The sequence below is a fragment of the Vanessa tameamea genome, chromosome 26, assembly GCF_037043105.1.
Source record: "Vanessa tameamea isolate UH-Manoa-2023 chromosome 26, ilVanTame1 primary haplotype, whole genome shotgun sequence".
Lineage (NCBI taxonomy): Eukaryota > Metazoa > Arthropoda > Insecta > Lepidoptera > Nymphalidae > Vanessa > Vanessa tameamea.
The window spans coordinates 4336439-4360837 of NC_087334.1; the positions used below are offsets into that span (position 1 = coordinate 4336439).

At 33.3% G+C, this 24399-nt stretch overlaps 1 protein-coding gene across 1 annotated transcript in view; it reads left to right on the forward strand.

Annotated features, from left to right (window-relative positions):
* The window catches only part of LOC113393351 (dual specificity tyrosine-phosphorylation-regulated kinase 2), a 158953-nt gene that overhangs the window by 123549 nt on the left and 11005 nt on the right, over nt 1-24399 (forward strand). Inside the window, exons 2-3 of the mRNA XM_064219125.1 lie at nt 22976-23132; nt 23722-23907. Coding sequence (XP_064075195.1) covers nt 22976-23132; nt 23722-23907 — 343 coding nt within the window. The remainder of the gene's footprint in view (nt 1-22975; nt 23133-23721; nt 23908-24399) is intronic.

Here is a 24399-nt window from a genome sequence, read left to right on the forward strand (position 1 = left end):
AATAATATCGATACGTTCAGTATTTTTAACTAGATAAGAAAAAGAAAAAAAAAATCATATCTGTACATGGATATAATTAGAATTTCATTTGATTTTTATAATTAAAAATCTACTTAATGTAAAAAATATAATATGAAATAGTTATTGATACATAGATGTTTTTTTTTTTTTATTTAATAAACAAATAAGAGCAACACGTTGAAAAAAAATGGTATTATATTCTATAAGCATATCGAATCTTTTTCAGCTAAATATATAAAGAGGCGAGGCTATGATTTACAGCACACGTAATCATCGCATTACCTTCCTAGAATCTTACGGATGAGTGTGAACATTTAAAATTATTAATTTAAATTTAGAACTGAGACAGCCTAGTGGACTCTTTCTTAACTAAATGACTCGGGTTCTATTCTGGACATACTATATCACGTTTTCAAGGCATTAATCTAGGACCTCAGAACTAGAGCCCCTTTGGGTAGCATAACCATCCATCATATTTACCACCGTCAATACTTTGTATTGTGGTTTGAAGAGTGAGTGACAATGTCTTAGTTCCCAAGATTGGTTAGAGATGAGATGTCATGTTTTGTTATGTAATGCTAGACATTTCTTTCAATGCCAATGTTTATATAAAGGTAGTTTTGTCCACTTATCATGGGGTGAACGACATGTCAGTCTGCCTACCTTTAGTAATAATTATAAAAATATACTAATACATCATTTATATACTACCTATACGTAATTATATATACCCAGGACCTCGAAATCTGTACCTGCGTGAGTTAGACACTCGACTAACGGGGCAGTTGAACGATGAAATTATTGATATAATAGTATAGATACTTTGAATCAATCAAGACGCAATACATTCCAATTCCACATGAACATAAACCAAACCTGTAAGTAATCCGAGGGATTACTTCTGAAAGCGATTACGTTACGCTACTCAAGGTGGAGCGAGTATTGAGTGAAATACCACGTTACGATGTAACTTGGACTTGCGCGTTACTTGATCACGATAAAGGTGAAGGGTTATGTATTAATTTAATATGTATTCGGATATTATGAGTTATTACTGCGTTAATATTATTATTGTTTATGTTATACTTTTTCATCGACGAATAATCGATGTGTTTCGGTATAATACGAGTCGTAACGTAAGTGGACGCGTCAACAACTTATTGACGAAATATAATAATATACTATTGTTATTGGTGATTGTCTAGTATATTTTTTCTTTTTTTTGTATTATAAAAAAAATATTTAGATTAGTTACATTGTATCATAAAGCGCTTCAGCGATTACAAACTAAAATTGTTAGTAAGGTTTTTCTGAATGTGTAACTATATCTTCCAACTGATATGGCGACCAATAGGCCGATTTTATTGAAACGCTATCTAGCGACGATTTTCAACTAATTCCATAGCATATTATATACTAAATCTCACGGTAAACTTATGAGTATCGAAGTATTATATTTTTTATACATAAGATTATATAATTCAGTTTTTAAATAAACTCTAAACGTATTTGGTTATGGTCAATAATGAGACTTCTTTTAACACAAGTACATATATGCTGTTCAATTGCAAGTCAAGAACGAGATCAAATCCGGGACCGTATTCATATGAAAAAACAAATGTTATTTACGAAAGTAATAAAGAAGAGTCGTTTTAAAAACTTTAGGTATATTTTAACCAAGCGCATTATTTGTCCCACCGTCACGTCAGCCCGGACTTTCAGTGTCGGGCCATTGTCACGCTCTCTTCCCGCCGGGCTACAATTAACGTGTTTAATGGTTATGGTGAACCGCACTATAGACTGTATGCTCTTTCTCTTTAGAGTAATATAATGTTAAATATATATTATTTATCGTTAGACTTTGTGCTAAAATCGTGGTGTAATTGTGTGCTTTATAGAGGAGCGTGGAAATTTATCTTTTATCTATCTATATACCTAAATAAAATTGTTATGCGTTTCTATACCATTCGTCCTATTGTGGTTAAATTTTGTTGGGTTCGTCTACGAACGACCAAAAAGGTTATTAGATCTAAAAACAAGATTACCCTTGCTTGTTTGTTATGATCATCAACTCAGCCGGAAGACCATAACTTTATATTTTATAGCTACTACCTCGTTGGTCTATGGCAGTTTATAAGGCTGTAGATCCCTGGGTCCTAAGTTCAATTTGTGTTGAGGCTAATAAAAAGTTATTAGATTTTGCGATTGAAAAAATCCCAGTAGCAGAGCGTAGTTTCAAAGAGTGCTACTGCTTACTTCAGGATTATAATGGGTGGAAGCATTTATATTTCACACGTGCCCTATAATACAGTTGACTTATTAAAAATGGCCGACGTGAAATCGCTTACGAGAACGTCATCATAATTAAAATTTCTTCGTATTTCAGAGGAAAACGTTATAAACATAATAAAACTGTTAACGCGAAATAGCAATATACCGGAGATTGTTGCTAATCGGCTTACGTGGCTATAATGCATCGAGCTGGTCATGACCTGAAGCAATGAATACATGAACTTGGAAATCGGAATCGCATTCCATCATAATATTAGCTGATTTTTGTGGCTTCTCTCGACTAGAATAAGTCTAAAAAACAACGTTGAATTTACAGCGAGGTATAAATGCTCCAGATGTGAGCTGTGTAAACGAGTCTTTATGTATTGTACTCTGACACGAATGAGATGGAATGAATGTCTCAGTTAAAAGAATCGTTGTTAAATGAGACGTGTATTTATAGGTTTTGAAATATGTCTAAGTCACGAACCGACTATGATCAGTAACAGTTCCTAAATGCACGACGGCTGGTCGAAGTCCTCTATTTAGTAAAGTCTAGACCACATTTATCTGCTGTGTTTTATTTGATTTTAATGTCATTCACGTGGTATTTTAAGCAAAAGATATGACTGTCAAATGATCCATCTGATGGTGAATGGTTATCGCTCATATATTGATACTGTAAGATATATAAACCATTCCCCACATCGCCTTGGATGAGACCAACCTTGGAAACAAAGATGTTACGTCCCATGTGCCTGTAGTTACAATGGCTCACTCACCCTTCGAACTGTAACATGACAATACTAAGTCAATACTAACACAGCAATGTGTATAACGTTAGAATATCTGATGAGTGTTACTATCACAAAGCGGTGATACAGTACCTATAAATAAAACCTTGTCCGGATTTGAACCTGAAATTTATTTAATCCAAAGAGCCTTTACTGGTTTTCACTGCATATAACCAGTTTAACCAATCGATGTATGCCATAAGTAATATTGAAAACAATAAAATATACAATTAAAATTTTAATTAAAACGTCAATTCAATACGCTGTATTAATAACAATGTTTTATATTTTAAAGCGTCATCCAGTTATTCGTGAAATTCCTCTTATATATTGTACGTTATAAAAAATAAAATCAATTATTTATTTATTATTTATTTATTTGACAACACCAACAAGTAGTACAACAAAAATACACGGTAAACCAAAAGTCATAATAAGTAAATGGGTAATTGCATACTTTTTTTACAAGTGTTCTAAGATTACTTAGAAATTGAAATATAAGTCAACATTGTAAAAAGCTAATTGATAAAATAAAACATTATAAAATTAATAAAAATAAAGAGACAATAGAAAAAACAGTCTAAATACGGTTTTATGTCAAAATGTTAAAAATAAATTAAATTAAGCAAAATTATCGATTGTGTGTTTAAATACAATGTTGAATTTGTAAAATGTCATAATGAAAATATAAAGTTTGAATTATACATAGGAATATTAATTATCAGTTTGTATGTAATATCTTAAAACCAGGATAACCATTTGGAGTTACGGGATTATTATAGGCTATGAATTATAATTTATATGCACTATTGTTTTTTTCTCAAAATAACGTATATTATCATTAAATCGGCTATGTATCTTATTTTCTACGGTGATTTTTTTTTGACTACATATACAGTTCAGGCAATTATATATATAGATAGTATATGTAAACTTTGAACAGGGTTTTTTATTTTTTTTTATTTTATACGACTTTACGTTGAGTAATTTGCCAGTACGAAATAGAACTGTTAATAGAATTTAATAATAAATAGAACTGATAATGTAAGTTAATGAAATATTAGAATTGTAATTATATTTTTAATGTATTATTTAGAATTTCTCCCGTATCTATTAGTTATAACACAGTTTTCGGATTGTAATTAACATCCCACTGCTGGAAAAATGCCTCCTCTCTCTTTTTGCAATGGGGTTTGGTGGATACACATGGTAGACTCTCATCCACTACGTGCAGGTTTCCTCACGATGTTTTCCATCATCGCCAAGTACGAAATGCGTTATAAAAACAAAATTGTCGTTTGAACTCAGAACATTGGTTAATATTCACGTCTTATAACCACTGGATCATCGCGGCTATCTTCATAATATGTTGTTTGGTATAAAATATCATCTTGTTGAGTTTCAATGTAGTCATTTCCATTCCGGGTTATTTCTTCACAGTTAGTCCCTATGATCCATAATTGAAGTGTGCCTAGCCTCTTTCCTTTCGCCTATAAATATAATAAATCTCATTTGGTTATTTGTCTTTTCGAATATATTCTCCGTTCAAATTAAATCTCAAAATAATTTGTATTTTTTGAATGTCTTTATTTTTACATTAGACATAACACGCATACAAAGAGATCTTGTGAGCACTAGTGTCACTCGAATGGATCTATACTGGTCTCATGAATTATACGTCATAAAATAAAAGCTGTGTATTTTTATTAAAGTTCTGTAGTCAGAATTACACACGAAAAAAACCGTATACGCATAAAACATATTTACATTACAAAATATTTTTTATAAAATTTAAATTTCGCTTTACACCTGCCTGGGAGCAAATATCCAGATAACAACACGATCGTCAAATAAAATCCAATATTGATGCTATTGACATTTCATTTCCATTTTTATTTACAAACCAAACTGGACTGAATCAGATGTAGGGTGAGACACGTTACAAACTTAACGCGACGTGCGTGAATCGTTTTAACACTAACCATTCGTCACCGGTTTGAGTCAATGTTTTGTGACGATTTAATTTAGATCAGAAGCATCGTGTCGTCTAATAATTAATTGGATTTTCTTATTACTTCCGACGTGTTACGCGTCAATGTCAGGTATGAATAATATTTGTATTCTTTATTCGTTGATTGTCGTATCTATATAATTAAAATACTCTGTAATTAAAATGGTGGAAAAAATTAACTGAGCGGTATTCTTGGCGGTAATTCAACAGTGTAACATGACGATTTTAAAGTGATTTTATGTGCCTACTTAAATAAAGAATATTTTCATTGAAATATTTATATTATGACACTAAGAGACTTTTACAGCTGTTTATGGATATGAGAAATTGTCTCCCTGATGTATATTCATGTATTGCATATTGCATATTGAACTAAAAATTCAAAACGTGTTTTCATTTCGTAAAAACACTATTTATATTCGACCTTTCCAAATTGTCAGGATTATCTTTAGTGTGTTACATCGCTTGCAATATACGAGACAAAATTATAAATATACTGATACGACTAGTATGGCCCACCACTTCATTACAACCAATTTCGTGCGGCTTTATCAGATAACACCCCAGGCACAACATAATTACGTCCAAAATTATACGACCCAATATAAACGTTATCGCGCTCATTTAAATATCAATTTCGCATGCAAGTATTTGTTATATTATTAAGCTTAAGTGAGGTCGTCCAAACCTTTGTGATATCATATTGGGCTCATGTATATGATTCTATTGTATGCTCTGACCGGATGAGACATATACTCTTTATATGAACCCAATCTAAATTACTTTCGACCATTTTAAACCATGATACAAAAATAGACTAAGTGTAAGAATAAGGATGCCAATACTTTTCTAGAATTTCGTTGAAATTGTTTAAACCAAGTATTTATGACTATAAAATTTAGTCATTTATTTTGTATGAAATATAATATATGTATTTACAGGACGTTAATCAGATTTTTAAGAATATTTTCATACGAAAACCTGGCACATACTAAACGTTAACTCAATATGGTTACGCAATATATATGTTTAAAGATTATTAGGAAAACCATAATATATATAAAATGTAATATTGTTAAGACTTGTCATTTGTACAATATACTATAACCACACGTCTCGTCTTTACAAGGGTTCAATAAGGGTCTAAACACCTTTGAGAAGAACCATAGAAACATAAAAAGAAAATCTCGTTTTGTACCGGTTAGGTTGAAATTCTAGGCTTTTCTCTACAATATATTTATTATACCTGTAAACCTTACTCTTGAATCAATCTGTTTAATTATGAAAACCGTATTAAAATCCGTTTCTTAATTTAATATCTATAATAGATCTAAGTGTACAGGTGGCGGGAAGCGACTTTGTTTTATATTATGTATAGCCTATTCCAATGGAAGTAGGAAAAAAGATAAACAAACCTTAGATTTACGTATTTCATGCGATTTGGTAATAACTCAGCTATATTGTGCACTACTAAGCGTTTTTGATTAATATATCTTTATTTATAATACAACACTATTACACTTAACTACTTATTTACACTTTAGTTTTACTTCCAAAATTCCGATAACAGTTTCGTCGACGTTCAAAACGGCATTTTTTCGCAATTCCACGGTGAATATCATAGATTAATCAAGCTCTCGATCAATGATATCACTTCAATTTGCTGTCAAATGTTGTTTATTTGGCTTTTTTCCTCTTATGGTTGGAATAGAGTCATATGGAATAGTCATATATCATTCACTAATTAAAAAAAAATTATAACTTTATAGTCCAAAGAGATGCTTAAATTATGTAGATGTCTATATCTCATAATATTGTACATAATAAAACAGCTATTTGCCAATTCGAATTGGCATGAGGTAAATTCAACTGAATCGGTAACCTTATTCCTTTAACGCAACTTGATACGGAATCTGAGGAACGCTTGTCCTCATTCAATAATATCACATCGTTTGTAACGACAAACACTTCGGTAAACCGTATTATTCCATGTTTTTATTAACGTAACACAACGGCTCCATTCTGAGATTGTATTTTTTATATATATATATCAAGTCCGAAGACGAAGGTGTAAATGGGCTACCTGATGGATTTGATGATAAATATTCATCGGTCATAGAAGTACTTTCAGGAAAGAAAAAAACAGTTACGCTTATCTATCTTGAACGAAAAATACAAGTTTTTGATGTTTTGCGGTAGAATGATGACTAGGACTTACCCAAACAAGCAAGAAAGACCTACCAATATTGTATACTAAGTTGGACTATGTACCTACGTACTTTTTAAGATTTTTCAAAAGAAACTTTCGTTTGTTACAATTCTCTTTAATGTATTATAGAAATTTTATGGATATAATTAGTTCATAATTTAACTACTAGTGGTAGTGCCACACTGCATACCTTCGGGTTGCAGCCGAATGGGCCGGCACGTCCGGGGAAGTACCACTCTCTCACTTAAAAAAATAATCGGCGTAAAGTGGTAGCTATGCTACCGCGTTTCGTCCGGTATGTGAGATTCCCGCAGGCCCGATCCCCGTCCCCCCCAAAACATAATGGTTGTGCCGAATTTGGTTTCATTACTCCAGGAGGGTACCATCAACGACTGCGGTGGAGAATCCCTCTCTGGGTATCCATGCTCAGGACGTACACCACCTGAGCAGGGATGCCCAGGCTGCCCTTCGAATTCTGGGGGGGGCAATTTTGCGCTCGCCACTATTCGGGGCAAGCGGAGCAGGCATCATAAGGCAACCCCTACCACCCACACTGTGGACTTCTGCAACATAAGGGGACTCAACTCCAACTTGAATGCCGTTCACTTTCACCTTGAGACGACGAAGCCGGCCTTGCTCTTTCTTACCGAGACCCAGATATCCTCTCCTGCCGATACGACTTTCCTTTCTTATCCCGGGTACAAATTGGAACATTCCTTTGTACCAGGAGCTGGGGTGTGCGTTTACGTCAGAGATGATATCTGCTCTCGGCAGCCTTGAAGGGCAGGACCTATCGATTATCTGGCTGCGTGTAGACTGCGACGACCATCCGCGAATCTACACGTGCCTTAAAAGGTCCCGTAGCGGTAATGCCGAAACCGACCGACTGGTTGAGCACGTCCAAATGGCTACAGATTCCGTGCTGCAGCAGATCCCATCCGCAGAGATCGTAATTCTTGGCGATTTTAATGCCCACCATGCCGAATGGCTTGGATCATGCACTACCGATCATGCAGGTAGATCTGTTCTTGACTTCGCTTTAGCATATGATTTGACACAACTGGTCACCTCGCCAACTCGAATACCGGACGTGGAGGATCATATACCTTCCCTGTTGGATCTTCTGCTGACTTCCCATCCGGATGGCTACCAGGTTATCGTCGATCCCCCTCTGGGCTCGTCGGACCACTGTCACTGTTTGGCAGATCGGAGCATCAAGGTCGTTGTCGACCTTGTGGTGGTGCATGCTCCGACTTAAAATTCGTCAATGCTAGTGTTCCACAAGGCTGCGTTCTATCACCCATTCTGTTTCTTCTGCATATCAATGACTTGTTGCAAATCAGTAACATTCACTGCTATGCAGACGATAGCACCGTAGACACCTCATACACCGGCCGTGCTAATATTTCTCGGGAAAACGTCGAAGAAAACCGGAACAAACTTGTGTCTGAAATCGAGTTTTCGTTGAACAAAGTCTCGAACTGGGGTCGGCTAAACCAAGTCCATTTCAACCCCAAAAAGACGCAAGTTTGCGCGTTAACTGCTAAAAAAACACCATTTGTCGTATCTCCACGATTCGAGAACATTCCGTTAGCCGCCACAGCTAGTATCGGAATACTTGGCATCGATATTTCGAGCCTCGTTCAGTTCCGCGGTCAATTGGAAGGCAAAGCCAAATTGGCATCAAAAAAGCTCGGTGTGCGATTTTTAAGACATTTTCTGCCTCGCACAACCACTCTGTGGAACCAGCTTTCGCCGACGGTTTTTCCGAACTGATACGACTTGGGAACTTTCAAGAAAAGAGCGTACTCCTTCATGAAAGGCCGGCAACGCACCTGCAAGCCCCCCGGTGTTGCAGATGTCCATGGGCGGTGGTAGTCACTTTCCATCAGGTGAGCCTCCTGTTCGTTTGCCACCTCTAACATAAAAAAAAAATTAATATCCAAATAAGGGACGCTATGTTAAACAGCATTTTTGGTGACGTAATTGACCTTTATCTTAAAGAGTTATGAATATTTTTTCAAGTGATTTTTAAATGATACAAAAGTGTATTGCGTATTGTTTTGTCGTGTTTCCTGTTTGTATTCCCCTTTTCATACGATTGAAACTCGAGATTTCGTCTTTGAGGCTAAGTGCTTCTTATTTTTCTTCGTTATTTACCGTTGTTTATTTTTCTTCATGTTCGTTTACATTGACCCCATTTCTTTTGCTAAGTTCAGCAGTTCCGATTTACGGAAGAGAATCATTCCAAGAACTAACATTATGTATTAACACTATACAGTAAATTTTTTTAAACTTTTTCTCTCAAATGAATTCCTTTATCTGAATGATTTATATTTAAGGAATTTTAAATTATTTCGTCTCCGACAGCTTTATGTGCAATTATCAACTTTTTAATATTGACAATTTTATCTTTAAATCTTGTACACTTTCTCGTTTCAGTGTTACTGACACAGTTAAAGTGGTTAATTAAGAAATATTAACAGCCAGTCGATTTTGAAGAAAATCAATAAACCTTAATATCGAGGCGCGTAAAATATGAACATAATATTTTTTATGTTTGAAAACTTTAAATGGTTTGAAGATGCGGTATTTCGAGGAAAAGTTTTATTGACAAAAACGAGGTTTTATGTATTAAACAAGAAAAAAATGAGACCACTTGTTTATTTACATTTTTATTGGTGAAGGTTACTGATGGTGAGTCACTTAATGTTCCAGAGATAGTATGTGATAGAGGAATCACAGTAAGTAGGTGAAAGTTGCTCTAGAAAATCGTAATATTTGTATGGTAATCATAACATTATCTTGACTTGTTAGCATTTGTCTCGTGACAGGGTCCGTGTTCCTACACTTTGTTTTTCAATTCGCTCTATTCAGTAATTCTTGGCCAGTCGGTTTTTTCGTTACGTTAATTGTAAGAATACTCGACGATCGCAGCATTGGCCTATAAGCGAATGTTAATAGAAAACGTTGAAGTTAAATGAAGTAATTGCTATTTTGATTATCAATAAGACTAGTGTAGTGCTTACACATGAATAAGGAAATTTAAATTTGGAACGTGAACATAGATTGTAAATAATTCTGAGTTTTTTTTTTTCATTGTTATTCTATCTTCGCGAATTTAGTAAAACGCAAGGTAAACAGATCGTGCTTTTGATTTCGCACAAACAAAGCTGATTCCCTTGAATTTGAACGATTTATATTTTATATAATACATATTGAATACGCGAATACATTTTCGATTATCGTGCACACATCGATGTTTTACATTTTATCTTGGAAGTAATTATTGAATGTTTTCGTTTAGTTGTAAAAGTTTAGTGAAATAAATGATTACGAGGTAACTGTTTTCCTCACTGGTACACAATTAACGTTCGTGTTTACAAGCTTTTATATGGGAAACGAATAATGTACCGAGTGATGTTTACTCGACTACGGCGGAACTGTGAAGAATAATATATTTACATTGTATATTTTGCGTTGTAAAGCTGAATTGGCCCAATGGTTTAGACAAATGTATATCAAAGAACTTGGATTTAAATCTGAACACTAGTTTTATTTAACCTTGTGTTTGGTTATGGTAGAATTTTCGTGATTTTGTCACGTGTTTGTGTATTAAACCTGAGTTAAGCGGAATATGATCCTAACCCTCGCTTAAAGATAGTCTGTTCAGTATTATATTTACAATCTGTTACTGTCTTGAGTAGAAGTAACAAATTAATGTTACCATTTAAAGCTGTGCTTCTTGACATTTTCAGTATAGTAGGTACTGTTGGTGTCTTTTCGTCACGCTATAAAAACATTAAGTTGATCTAAACCGGAAATAGATTCCATATTGTGTTTTTTTTTTATTGGTACTGGTATTTATAATTGTCTATCTATATCAAAATATCTATATATAAAAATCTTATAATCTTAATGTGAAGTAAGTTTTCTATATGTTATGTTATAGTGGCTAAGTTTGTGTTAGGTATAAGTCTGTGTATACTTAACACAAGTGAGTCGACCATGTCATGAATCATTGACTTTTGCGACAATCTCGTTGCGCACGTGCGCCTTATCGTTTTCAATACAAATATTATGGAATGATGTTTATAATTATTAATTAAGTTTATTTGTAGCGTAAATATTATTGGCAAACCGGTGTTTACGTTGATTTGATGAAAAACAATTTTTGCTATTTATATTATATTAAGAAGATTTCATTGGAATGCTATAAGTACTACAAAAGGCTAGATGTAAAGGATATACGAGAGATAAGTCCTGATTTTATTAAATTAATTTTAAACGTCAATTCAATTCTACTATCCTTCAGTAAAACGAATATATTTTCGAATAAATTTAACAGTCACTAATTAGTTCGTTTGCATTATAATACGAGATTAACTGTCATTGAAACATTTTAAAGTACGTTTTAATAGTAATATACATGTTGTTTGAAAAGTATTTAAAACTATGATAAGTTATAGATCGTTATGTTATTACACAGTTGAGCCGAAAATATACTTTTTGATTATTTAATTTAATTCAAACAAATAAAAGAGTACAATTTTTATACGTAACGATAAACTCATTTGAGTTTTATCGTGCACCTTCGTCGTCGACGATCATTGATGTGTCAAGTTATATTAAATACTCTACTAAATATGTACTTTAAACGGAATGCGGGTAGATTATTGAAAATTACAGAATTACGACGAACGTAAATAATCACTTTTGCTACTATTTAAAAAGCAACTCATAACTGCGTTATATTACTAAACATAATATGTCATTCTAAATCTCTTGGAATTTCGAAAAAAAAAAAATTATTAATACATATTTTTCGAAAAAAATTATATTCGGATGAGAAGACTAATCGCCCTTTCGTAGTAATTAAAACCGGGTCGAACGGAACGAATTTTTCACTACGTTTAAAAAAAAAACATGATCCTCAAAACATTCTTGGAATATCAAGTGTTATTCAGACGTTCGAAAATGTATCATTTTGTATGTATTATTCTTAAATCTAATGACACGGATCTCATGCCGTCTTAATTACAAACCGTATCGTTACAGCTTCGTAACGGGGTCGCAGCCCACATCTGTCCTGAGATTACTGACACAATATTACGTATAACAATTTACGTTACCTTTAAACAAAATCAGACACTATTGTCTAAGTGTATCTCAGTGTATGAAGTGTTATTCGAGTGTACGAGCTGAGTGTTTTTTCGCGATCGTTTTTCATTGAAGGTTACATAGTGTTTGCCGCTTCGGTTTTGACTTTCGTGACCTGGTTCTAAGTGTAAATAAGATCGCGACGGACGAATTAGCGCCGGGAATCCGTGGAAAGACAGCGGTGTGGAAAATAAACGACATTGTCTATCGTTTGTTTTGTTTAATCACAAAACAGCTGTGACGTGACGACAGAGTTAAGATAAACACGGCGCTGTCAATTAACAAGAGTTTATCCGGCTTGGTTGATACAGATTGTTCCTACAGCACATATTTTTTAACACGTTCTATTTGAGACATAATTTATGAATTTCTTCAAAGTAAAGAAGTGTTTCAAAAGTTCGGCTGCAAATATATATTATTATAGTTCTAATGCGTCTGGGTCGTTAGGCAATTCATTAAAACCATACTTAATTTGATGACACATAATCGACTACTTTATCAAACTTTATTAGAATCCGTCAAACAGCATAATTTTTCACAATTAGATATAACATTATCTATAGTAACTGGTTGTAGTCCGCGGCTTTGCTTGCGTTTTTGGGGTTGGTTGAAAGTATGAATAATTAATGCATAAAAAGTAGCCTATGTTCTTCCTTGGAATACTTTGGAACATATATGTATATATAACTTAAGGATGTACTCTATTATACTTTTATGTATATTAATCACCGCAGTCTTGATCCTAAAAGGGTAAGATAAAAATAAATTATTCACAATGATTCAGTAAATTTTTTACAATTAAAAAATCCTGAAATATTGTACGTGGCGATCAAATTTCCATAATAATAACTAAAGTCTTTTCGTCGTTAGGTTGCGTTTATCGTGGAGTTAATTAATTCATATTCAGATTAGCATAACAATCGAGTTGAACGAATAATAAATTTCGCTGTTAAAAATAATACCTAAATTCACTTTATAATATTATTAATTGTTAACAAGCACCGACGGAACTGCGGATGGATAAATTAACTAAAAAACTTCGTAAACATTAGCAACGCGCCTTTACATTAAGATACTTATGAGGAATTCTTAAGAGCCGGTGTTTAAAGAAAAAAATGATAATATCTGACTGGTTTCTCATATTGGTATGGGTAAATATAGTTCTTTTCCTTTAATATAAAAATATTGCAATTTTATTCAGTTTTTTTTTGGTATATCAACAGTATTTTTCTATGAATAGATTAATCAAATACAATCTCCGTTTTACATATAACGGACAACAAATTCAATCTGAAACATTGATCTGCTGGTGATAATTAATTAAGATCCGAATTCATTATTCGATTTTCGAAAACCTGAATAAGGTGTCTTGATTGGTTAAAGTATTGCCAATCAAAGTAATTGTTAATTATTCCATGAATTATAATGTAATTTGGTATCCCGATGTACTGATCAATATCCGTCGTGTATTCTCCAGTCTACGTGACATTGACGAAATAATTTCTTCTCTTTAAACACTATTATAATTTTCAAGAGAAGAGATTGCCTCTTTGTGTCTGAATAGAAGATAGAATATTTTTTTTTAATTTTAAATGAACAAACTAGCAAACATTGGTAATATTAATATTGGTAGCGTAAGAATTATTTATTTAAGCCAATGTACCACCATCCTTAGGAACTATGACACTTGTAGGGGAACCTTGAATCTGTTACACTCACTTGCCCGGAAACCGAAACACAACAATATTATGTATTGTTGTGTAGGGGTAGAATATGTTATTAGTGGGTGGTATCTACCCAGACGGGCTTGCAACTCTGTTGTACACTTTACGTTTAAAAATTCGACGAACATGTCTTAATTACTTTTTAATTTTCATTTCAAGTATGTACGTTAATTGCTATCGTCACCGTTAAATGATTTTTCCTGAAAGGGGTTAAGTTTTGCGGAGTGACGAAAGATGAATTAATAAAATACTCTGAAGAAAAACATTTGATCTGGTAGACGAACAAAAAGTTATAATTAACTTCTTTTATTTTCTTCCATAACCTTATTTATGTTCACTATAAATATACATTCAATTTAATTTAGTGATTACTTTTTTTCTGACCGTACTTACATTTGTAAATCTTTCCTCTATTGATATGCGTTATGTATACTTGCATACTAAGCTGATATACATATATACATAATATTGTTTTATATTTATTTACTGTATAAGAATATTCAAACAAGGAGCTGCTTTTGAAGATAAATAAAAACATCGTGAGGATATGGATGTTGGATTAAATTCTGCCACCGGTATTCACCAATGCACATTGAAATTACATCATGAATTAAGCTCCAAACCTTCTCCTCCAAAAGAAGTGGCGTTAGCCCACCCGTGGGACTTTTAACGGGATATGATTTTGTTTAATTAAACGCGTAAATATAAAAGTAAACACAAAATTTTTATTTTTAAGAAATGTATTAATGTCATGTCTTATTTAACATTAAAATGTCATGGATTATAAATTCGCAAAATGAAACCGTTAGCAATTTATTAAATTCGCTCCGAATTCCGAGCGGAATATCACGAAAGGTGTTTCGAAAAACTTTAATGTGTATTACGCGCCTACGCAAAACACATATTTTTACGTTATTACAAGATCGTGTTCCACTGCATTATGCTTGATAAAATCAATAGCTATTAAAAAGAAAAATTGCTTTGATTGTAAATCTATACTAATACTAGCGACCCGCCCCGGCTTCGCACGGGTGCAATGCTGATTCTAAATATACTCCAGAATGTCTTACAAACTTTACAGTTTTTCAGTCATTAAACTAAGCGCAAAAAAATGTGTTTATTTACGACATGACTTCAGAAACCTCGAAAATTATCATTGTTTCTTTACTATATTGTGCATGTATTATACATATAAACTTTCCCCATGAATCTATCTATCTATTAAAATAACGAATAAAAATCCGTTGTGTAATTTTAAAGATCTAAGCATACATAGGGACAGACAGCGGTAAGCGACTTTGTTTTATACTATGTAATGATGATGATTACAAATGCGAAACTACCTCTTCACTTAAGCCGCTGAACTTATTTAGATTAAATTTGCTATAGAGATAGTTTAAATAGGACATAGGCTACTTTATTTAATTTAACCATCAAGGGGTAAAATGCGAGGTGATAGTACTATTTTATAAATTTGCGCAGGTAAAGCCGCAGGTTCAGCTAGTAATTATAGAAAATTGTATTGATCATAAATGTTATTGATTTTTCTTCTAAGTAGAATCCATATTCATTCACTTGGCTAACTTCGATTTCAAGTCTCTATTACTTGTAAGTTCTTCCTCGACAGTCCATATATAAAGTTCATTATTACAGCATGTGAGATATAACATTATTTCCACTAGCATGAACATCGCATAGCGTTCAGTGGATGATAAAAATATGTCAAGGAATCATCAAGGAAAAATTTACTTCTCTTTAATACAATTCAAGAGATTGATTTTCTTTGAATTAAACTTACACACACATGAGTACTGATATGGACCATATTACGATAGAGCGTGCATTTTTGTCGAGGATTAAGAATTCAAGTTATGTCGAGCAAATCTGTATTTTTAAGTGTTTAATTTGTGTTTATAATTCATATTGTAGTCGTGATGAAACCAGAGTCATTTGTAATTCTGACATATCTGTATACACAAACAAACATTGCAGCAACGTATTCGAGTTCCCAATCTTCTCCTTAAGAGATATCTTTGCCGATATGTCGAATATTTATGGGATTATATATTTATACATATATATATAAACAGGCTTTTAAGGCTTGTTTTAATTTTAATTACCCTAATTACGAGTATATAATTAAGTATTGATAAGATGATGAGAGGGAGAAATTGTTTAATTAATCGTTAAAATGTAATGTAGCTGTGTAATATAAAATTATCTAGATATTATGATTATCTATACGGATATTATAAAGAGGTAGAATTTGTTAGTTTGTATGTAGGCGTTACTCTTCGGAATTACTGATCCATTTATATTTATTTTCCATATTATAACACAACATTATTCATTATTGCTATAGTATGCATGATATATTAAATTATATATTAACCGAGCTATCATAGTTTTATATAACAAGTCGAAAATAAAAACCTCGTAAAACAGTACAACTCTAGTAGACGTGACCAATTCTAAATGATGTTCTAGATATTCTTTTTCTTTACTAATAAATCTCACCCGTACGAAGCACGAACGTAATTAAAAAACAAAAGGTGCCTAATTCAGTTTTTACTACATATCGAAATGTATACTTGATCGAAAGATCAAAGCGAAGGCGAATATTGCGTTTTAAAATATATATTATAAGATAATTTATGAAATACATATTAAATAGGTTATATATCTACTAGTCTACTCATACGACGTCATGATCGTAAAGCTAGTAGATTAACTAAGATCTTATCCTATATGAATGATCGCTCTTAATAATGATTTTACTGGTAAGTAAGTACTTAAGAAGTACGTATTATTAAATATGATCATACCGATAAAATATATTGCATATGTTCTAAGATTATGTTTAGGATGTCTAGAAATTTCTTTAACGCATAATGAAAGGGATTTTCGTATTCAGATGAAAACCTAATTAGGATAAAATTTATGGACTCGTTTTTCATTATTTTGTGTGATGTGTTCCAAAATTTAAATTGATTTATTTCACAGTTTTCACGAAATAGAAATAGCTTTTAAAATAGTTTTCCTGAACGTAAATCTATAACATATTGATTTTATTACGTTTTGTCTACACGGCCATTTTCAATGACCTATCTATTCCTAGTTATAGTAACTAGAGATAGCTCAATCTGTTCTTTTGCCGTTAATTTCTTTTCAATAAACCTATCGACGTGGCATTTTCTATCGAAACTATACATCCGTCGTCGGGACGATCTTTTTTCAAAAATCATGGTATATCGACCCTTCATCGCATACTTCTGGCACTACGATTCCATGAATTGGATACTACACGATGCGAAGATAAGGATTTATTCGTAATCTTAGATAGGTTATCGAAAACGGTCGTTAGACTGCATCAGTAATTGGACAAGTATAATTGTGGTCAAGCGTAATCCTGTCGACAGTTAAATTTTATAATTTTTTTGTCTTCAAAATTATGAAGATAAAGCCACATTGAGGTCGTTTTCGTTATTTTTATGTCAAAATTGTTTAAATTTCATTACAAATAATATAATTAGTAAAAAGGCGTAACTACCCAGTTTATTGTCGGTTCAGTACAATCAGTTAATGCTTGTTGACTTCCAGGCAGGAGACATAACATACGTATATAATTGTATTTAACTAACATGACTGTATTTTTAGACGTTGAAAAAGAGTAACTACTGAGTTTCTTGCCGGTTCTTCTCGGTTGAATCAGCATTCCGAACCGGTGGTAGCTTTACTTTAAATAGTTTTTTAAATGACGATTAAAAAGTGCTTGTAAAAGCCTACTTGAATAAAGTATATTTTGATTTTGATCAACATGTTTTAGTTATACGTTCAATTTAGAAATGAAATGATTGTTCAAAGTATTTATACGATTTGACTTGATATATAAATTAAATTAAATTATCGTGACGTTCCCTAAGTGTCCATTATTGGATAACATAACAAAACCTCATTTTCTGATATTTTCCTTTCAAAATACACTTTATTCAAGTAGGTTTTTACAAGCACTTTTGAATCGTCATTTAACAAAATAAATAGTAACTTGAAAAAATAAATAATGCTCGCTAGAATTTCAACTCGCGACCATCAATTGCCATGAGTTCTATCCGGTACGTCATCTCGCGTCACATGTTCAATACATGGGCGACCAATACCTAATACACTTGGTAATTTGTATTTGGAAATTGCCTCATTACCTTAAGTTTTTTTTATACGCTGGCACAATAGATCTGTCGAAATATACTCGGTCTATAAGTTCTAAGAAGCGAGACGTCAATCATTCTCATAACTTTTTACACACCTTGCCAAGTTTAACAGAACACACGGGCGCGTCTTTCCTGGTACCTGATTCATAAAAAAATGGCCGCTTCATATGTAATACACTGATACGATTTTTCCTTGTTTGATAAAACAAATTCGTTAATAAGATACATATTCAAGTCCAGATACGTTTAAAATATGTTTTCTTGGAAATGTGTAAGCTTGGCTTTTACTTCTAATTTAATGTTGGATTATATTATAGGGCGAATATCCAAAAGTAAGGTTTTAAGAATAATGTATCTTCGAAAAATGTTTTTTTTTTTTATTAACATACGAGTTCGTCTTTAGAATTACGCTATAAAAGTTTTGTCGGTAAACGTAAGTGGTCAATTAATCATTTTTATTTTATTTATTCACTTCGTTGAAAATATATTCGTTTTTTCATGTTCTAGAATGTCTGAAATATTTAGTACATAAGCATGCTTTAGCTCACGATGACCTTGGAAGCTAGGATGTTATGTCCCTTGTGCTTGTTACACTGGCTCATCACCCTTCCAATCATAACACGACAATACTAGGTATAGCTACTCGGTGAAAGAATTTATGGTGAGTGGTGGAGTGTGGGTGGTACATACTTGGACGAGCTTGCACAAAGCCCATCACCAAGTAATAACGCTTTATTTTTCTAAGTTTATAAAAAACATTAATAACACGTCGTACGTGTATTGTCTACGACCACCCTTGGCCCCGTGCCAGACCTGGCGCTTCTCAGAAAACTCGAATTCGGAACGTATTTATATATTAATGTCGCTAACAATTTTCTAAGGAACTTGCAATCGTTCCTGGGTTCGAATAATTATATGTCACAGTTCGTTGACTCGTATCCAAATTTTGGTTGTTTTCACGGTTCAGTAAGTTTCTAGTTTAGTTCCGTTCTAGAATTCTAGAATTTATGCCCTAAATTTCAGACGTCGATCACTTGTTACATGAATTGATTTTTCTTATCGTTGCTACTTATTTGAGTACTTTATTGTCCCCAAAGATGTTGAATAAAAATGAGGTCTTAAATCCATACTGCTTCGTTTGTATAGTGGCTAAATATAAGGCCGCAGATCCCGATGTCCTGGGATCAAACCCCAGGTTGAGCCGATAAAAAGTTATTGGTTTTTTTATACTCAGTAACAGCCTGGAGTCTGAAAGTCGGAAGTGTATACACTGACGTACCTCAAGTCCTAGTCAAGTCGGATTTGCCGTCCTATCGGATTATGAGCGAGATGGATAAGTGAGTGCACCTGTGTTTGTGCACACACTTGTGCACTGTGATACATATGTTTTGCGTAGTTGGCTGGTCACCTTTGAGATTGGCCGACATGGCCATCAGGATGACATCATCATCTGTATTACTAATTATAAAGCTAAAAAAAAATGATTGTTTTGTTTGAACCTCCTTGTCTGTCTAAAAACATTCGTAATTAAAAAATCATTCATATATACATGCATATAAAAAAAATCAATAGTAGTCCATTATTGGAACAAGGTTATTATTGACTGTACGACATCAAGCTCGGATCCAAGGGGCAGAGCCGTGGATGTTGTTACTTGGTGGTAGGACTTCGAGTACGGCCGCATGGGTAACGAATGATTAATATTTCTTGTGACCACTTACCACCACGTGGCCCATCTGCGCGTCCCCCTATCTATACCATCAAAAGAATTTATTATGATTTACAGATTTTTTACTCACGAAAGATATATTCACAATAACTCGTGTGTTTATCTTGAAATCTTGGCATTGGGAGCCGTGATATAGTTTGTTATCGCTATTCCTGTGTCGACGTTAATTTGACGAGTGATTTGTTCTATTGGAGTCTTATTTACGTTTATCATTTCCATTCACCGGAACTATACGTACAAGGTTCATGTATTGTTTTCAAATTTGGCGCAATTCCAAGATATAAATTATGTTTTCTTCTAATACGAAAAAAAAAAGTTTATGTATGTATCACATTAAAGAGAGTCAAGATGGCCCAGTGGTCAGAACGCAATGACCTTAATCGATGATTGCGGGTTCAAATTCAGACAAGTACCACTGAATTCATGTGTTTATTTTATGTTTATAATTTATCTTGTGATCTATGGCGAAGGACTATATCGTTAGGAAACCTGCATAATTGCACTGAAATTCTGGTATAAGTTTATTCACCAAACCGAATTTAAACAGTGAAATAAGTTTCTTGGACAGGGGGACAGGCCAGCCGTGGGACTCTAACAGACCGTATTTTACTTACTACATTAAAGGAAATTATATTAATTATTTATATACAAGATTAAAAGAAGTTTCATAGTCCAAGGTGACTCCTTAAATAGCTTTGCCCTGAGTAGTATAAGTATGATGTTATAACTATGAATCTATTCGTATGACATCCACAGCCATAAATTATGGCTAACTATAGTACCAAGAGCAATACCTTTTAAGATTAACAAGCAAGCACAATAGGCTATAATAAACGCCTCGTGCCGCCGTGCGTCAATACGCGCACGCGCAAATTTCGTTGTTGCCGTATAATCGGAAACTGTTATGCTTAACTGATTCCAAGACCTGGTAATTGGTTTACCATTGTTGCCGTAACAGAAATCTGAATGCTTCGAGGATTTGATGGTATTATGATTGACTAGCTGAACCTGCGGCTTTGCTTTACAAATCCCATTTTACCCCCTTAGTGGTGGAGTTTCGTATAATCCGTTCATAACGGATGTCTACGTCCTATAAGAAACCTACCTTTCAAGGTAGGTGTTATAGTTAATGAGATTTCGTTATTAAACAGGTAGTGATATTTCACTTTTATATAAGTACTAGTTGGGGGGGGGGGGTAAAGTAACTTTAACTTTTCTGTAGGTATATACTCTGACGACGTGTATGCAAAATATTGATTGAATATAGTTTAGACGTTAGAACGTAACAAATACTTTTCCATTTATAATATAAGTTATATTGTAGCAACTAGATACGATAATATAATTATAACATCATACGTATAAAAAATCGTTTTATTTGAATCCAATGAAATAAATTCATTGTTTATTATAATTGCAACTAAGTTTTGGCGAACGCGCTTTCTATCGTTTCAGTATTTCTGGTTACAATAAATACGTAAGTTAGTCTTTCAAAATCGCAACAAAACAAGTTTAATTGAAAACAAAAAGTTTCTAAATCGTGTAACATCAATGTAAATAATATCGAAGAAATAAAAGCCAACGAAAATATAACGATCCGAAAACTATCGCGCATTGCATATTCAAACATCGTCCGAAAGTTTTCTTCGGAATGGACTATTATCGTATATTTTTCTCCGTAATGGATTGTATCGAAATGCATTTAGATTTACTTTAGAAGCGATTGTTTTCTACGTCAAAATGGGTCTTGTTTACTATATAAAAAAGATATAGCTATTCCAATCGAAGTAGGAATATACAAACAAAACTTAGATTTACGTATTTCATGCGATTTGCTAATAACTCAGCTATATTGGTACTACTAAGAGTTTATGATTAATATATCTTTATTTATAATACAACACTATTGAACTTAACTACTTATTTTCACTTTAATTTTATTTCCATAATTCCGATAATAGTTTCGTCGACGTTCAAAACGCCATTTTTGGACGGGTAAATAGTGAATATCATAGGTTAATCAAGCGACCAGTGCTAACACGTCAATTTGCTGTAAAATGTTGTTGATTTAGTTTTTTCTCCTTATGGTTGGAATAGAGTATAGACGGACTGCAAAATGCGTCACCTATTAATAAGCGATCACCATCCATAGACATTGTCCTACTTTTTGACGGTAAAATATATGACGAGTAAGTGCTATCTGGGTAGATAGAGCTACTCGTCTATGTCGAGGAAGGCTTGCACGAAGCCCTACCACCAAGTTTTACAAAGACTTCGCTATATTTAATGCAAGCATTCAAACATAACATTTCAACATAGACTTTGTTAAATGTACAGTTAGATTACACAAAGTTAACGAGTTGTGTTTCCTTTTATAATTATACACTGTTTTCAACATTGATGTTTATGTTGGTTTTGTTGAAAGCTTTTGCGATTTTGTTTTCGACATTTTAATCATTATAAAATCCAAACTTCTTTATTTTTTTTTGGCTTATATTTGATTTTGAAATAGCGGTCTTTTAACCTAACTAGTAACATGATATGGTAGTGTAAGAAGTCGCGATGGAATCCGCATCCTCATATTATCATTGACGATTCTTGGTATTAAGTCGATTGCAGATTTTTGTCCGTCGATTAGGTAGGCAATCCTTTTTAACGTAAGCCCAATCTTTTTAAAACCTTTCAAACTAATCAATTTGTATAATAAATTTTGGTTAAACACTCCGCTCACTTTGCTACCTGTTAAATTTTGCAAACAAATTCAGATATTGATGAATATCTAAAATGTTTGCATTTGTAAAATGTGCGTTGTATCCATATTGATATGTTTCTGTTTATCTTCTTTCAGGTTATTGATTTCGGCAGTTCATGCTACGAGCACCAGCGTGTTTACACATACATACAGTCGAGGTTCTACCGCGCTCCCGAAGTGATGATGGGCGCTAAGTATGGCATGCCAATCGATATGTGGTCGCTTGGGTGTATATTGGCGGAACTACTCACAGGTGCGTTGTATCAGAATTAAACTAAGTTATTTGTAATACTTCTTTAATTATTATTTTTTTTTACCAATTTTGTCAACTATTCTACGCTGAGTTATACGGTCATAAACAACTCTACGAACTATCGAAGTTTCGACTTAATCAAATAAATATACTATGTACAAATACACAGAGTAATTTTTACACATGCATTTCACGAAAGTCCAGATGACGCGGTTATTATCTTATATTAACCAAGAGTCAGAAATTTGAATCCTGATCGCCGTTGAGCTCTAGATGATTTTTTATGCTTACATTAACTGTAAATTATCCAGCATGTTTCGAAATATGTTCTGTGAAATTTACTATTAAAAATCATGCTTTTTTTAAAACAAAAGTAATTACAACCCTAATGGATGTAACATCTTAGTCCCAAGTTTTCAGGTAAGCGTCACGTTTTTACATTATAAATATCTTTCTGCGTTTGTCACCACCAAAGATCAGTTGCCTCGTATTTAGAGGCCAAATTTTATCGAGCTGTTACTTTAACATCCAAAAATTTCAGTCGTAATAATACCTGATGATATATTTAAAAATTCGTATATGTTTCCAGGTTTCCCCTTATTGCCCGGCGAGGATGAGGCTGATCAAATGGCGTGCATCATAGAATTACTCGGAATGCCTCCCCAGAGGCTCATAGAACAGGGCAAACGCTCGAAAAACTTCATAAGTAGCAAAGGACTGCCGCGGTACTGTACGGCGTCCACGCTCGCCGACGGAACTACAGTCCTCAGTGGTGGTAAGTTGGAATTATTCGATATACATCACATTGTCATACATCATACACATCGATTTGTGAAATTACCTTAATATTAAAAAGTCTATTGCAATAATATTAATTATTGAACCGATATTGATGATTCACTTTGTGGTAGGTCTTTGTACAAGCCCGTCTTGTACATACCACCCATTCATCATTTATTCTATCGCCAAGCAGCTACAGCAGCTTTGTATTATTGTTTTGGTTTGAAGGTTGAGTGAGCCGATGTTACTTCAGGCACAAGAGACATACCATCTTAGTTCCCAAGGCTGGAGATTTAAGGAATGTTTAAAATCTCTTACTGCCACAGTGTGACGGTGACCACTTACCATATTTTCCAAAGACTACGGGTTCAAACCTTGACAAGCACCATTGAATTTTCATATTATACTTAATTTGCGAGTAACATTTTTAGAAAACCTAAATGTTTCAAGTATATATCTGTTATATGTACGAGAATTTCTACCACGT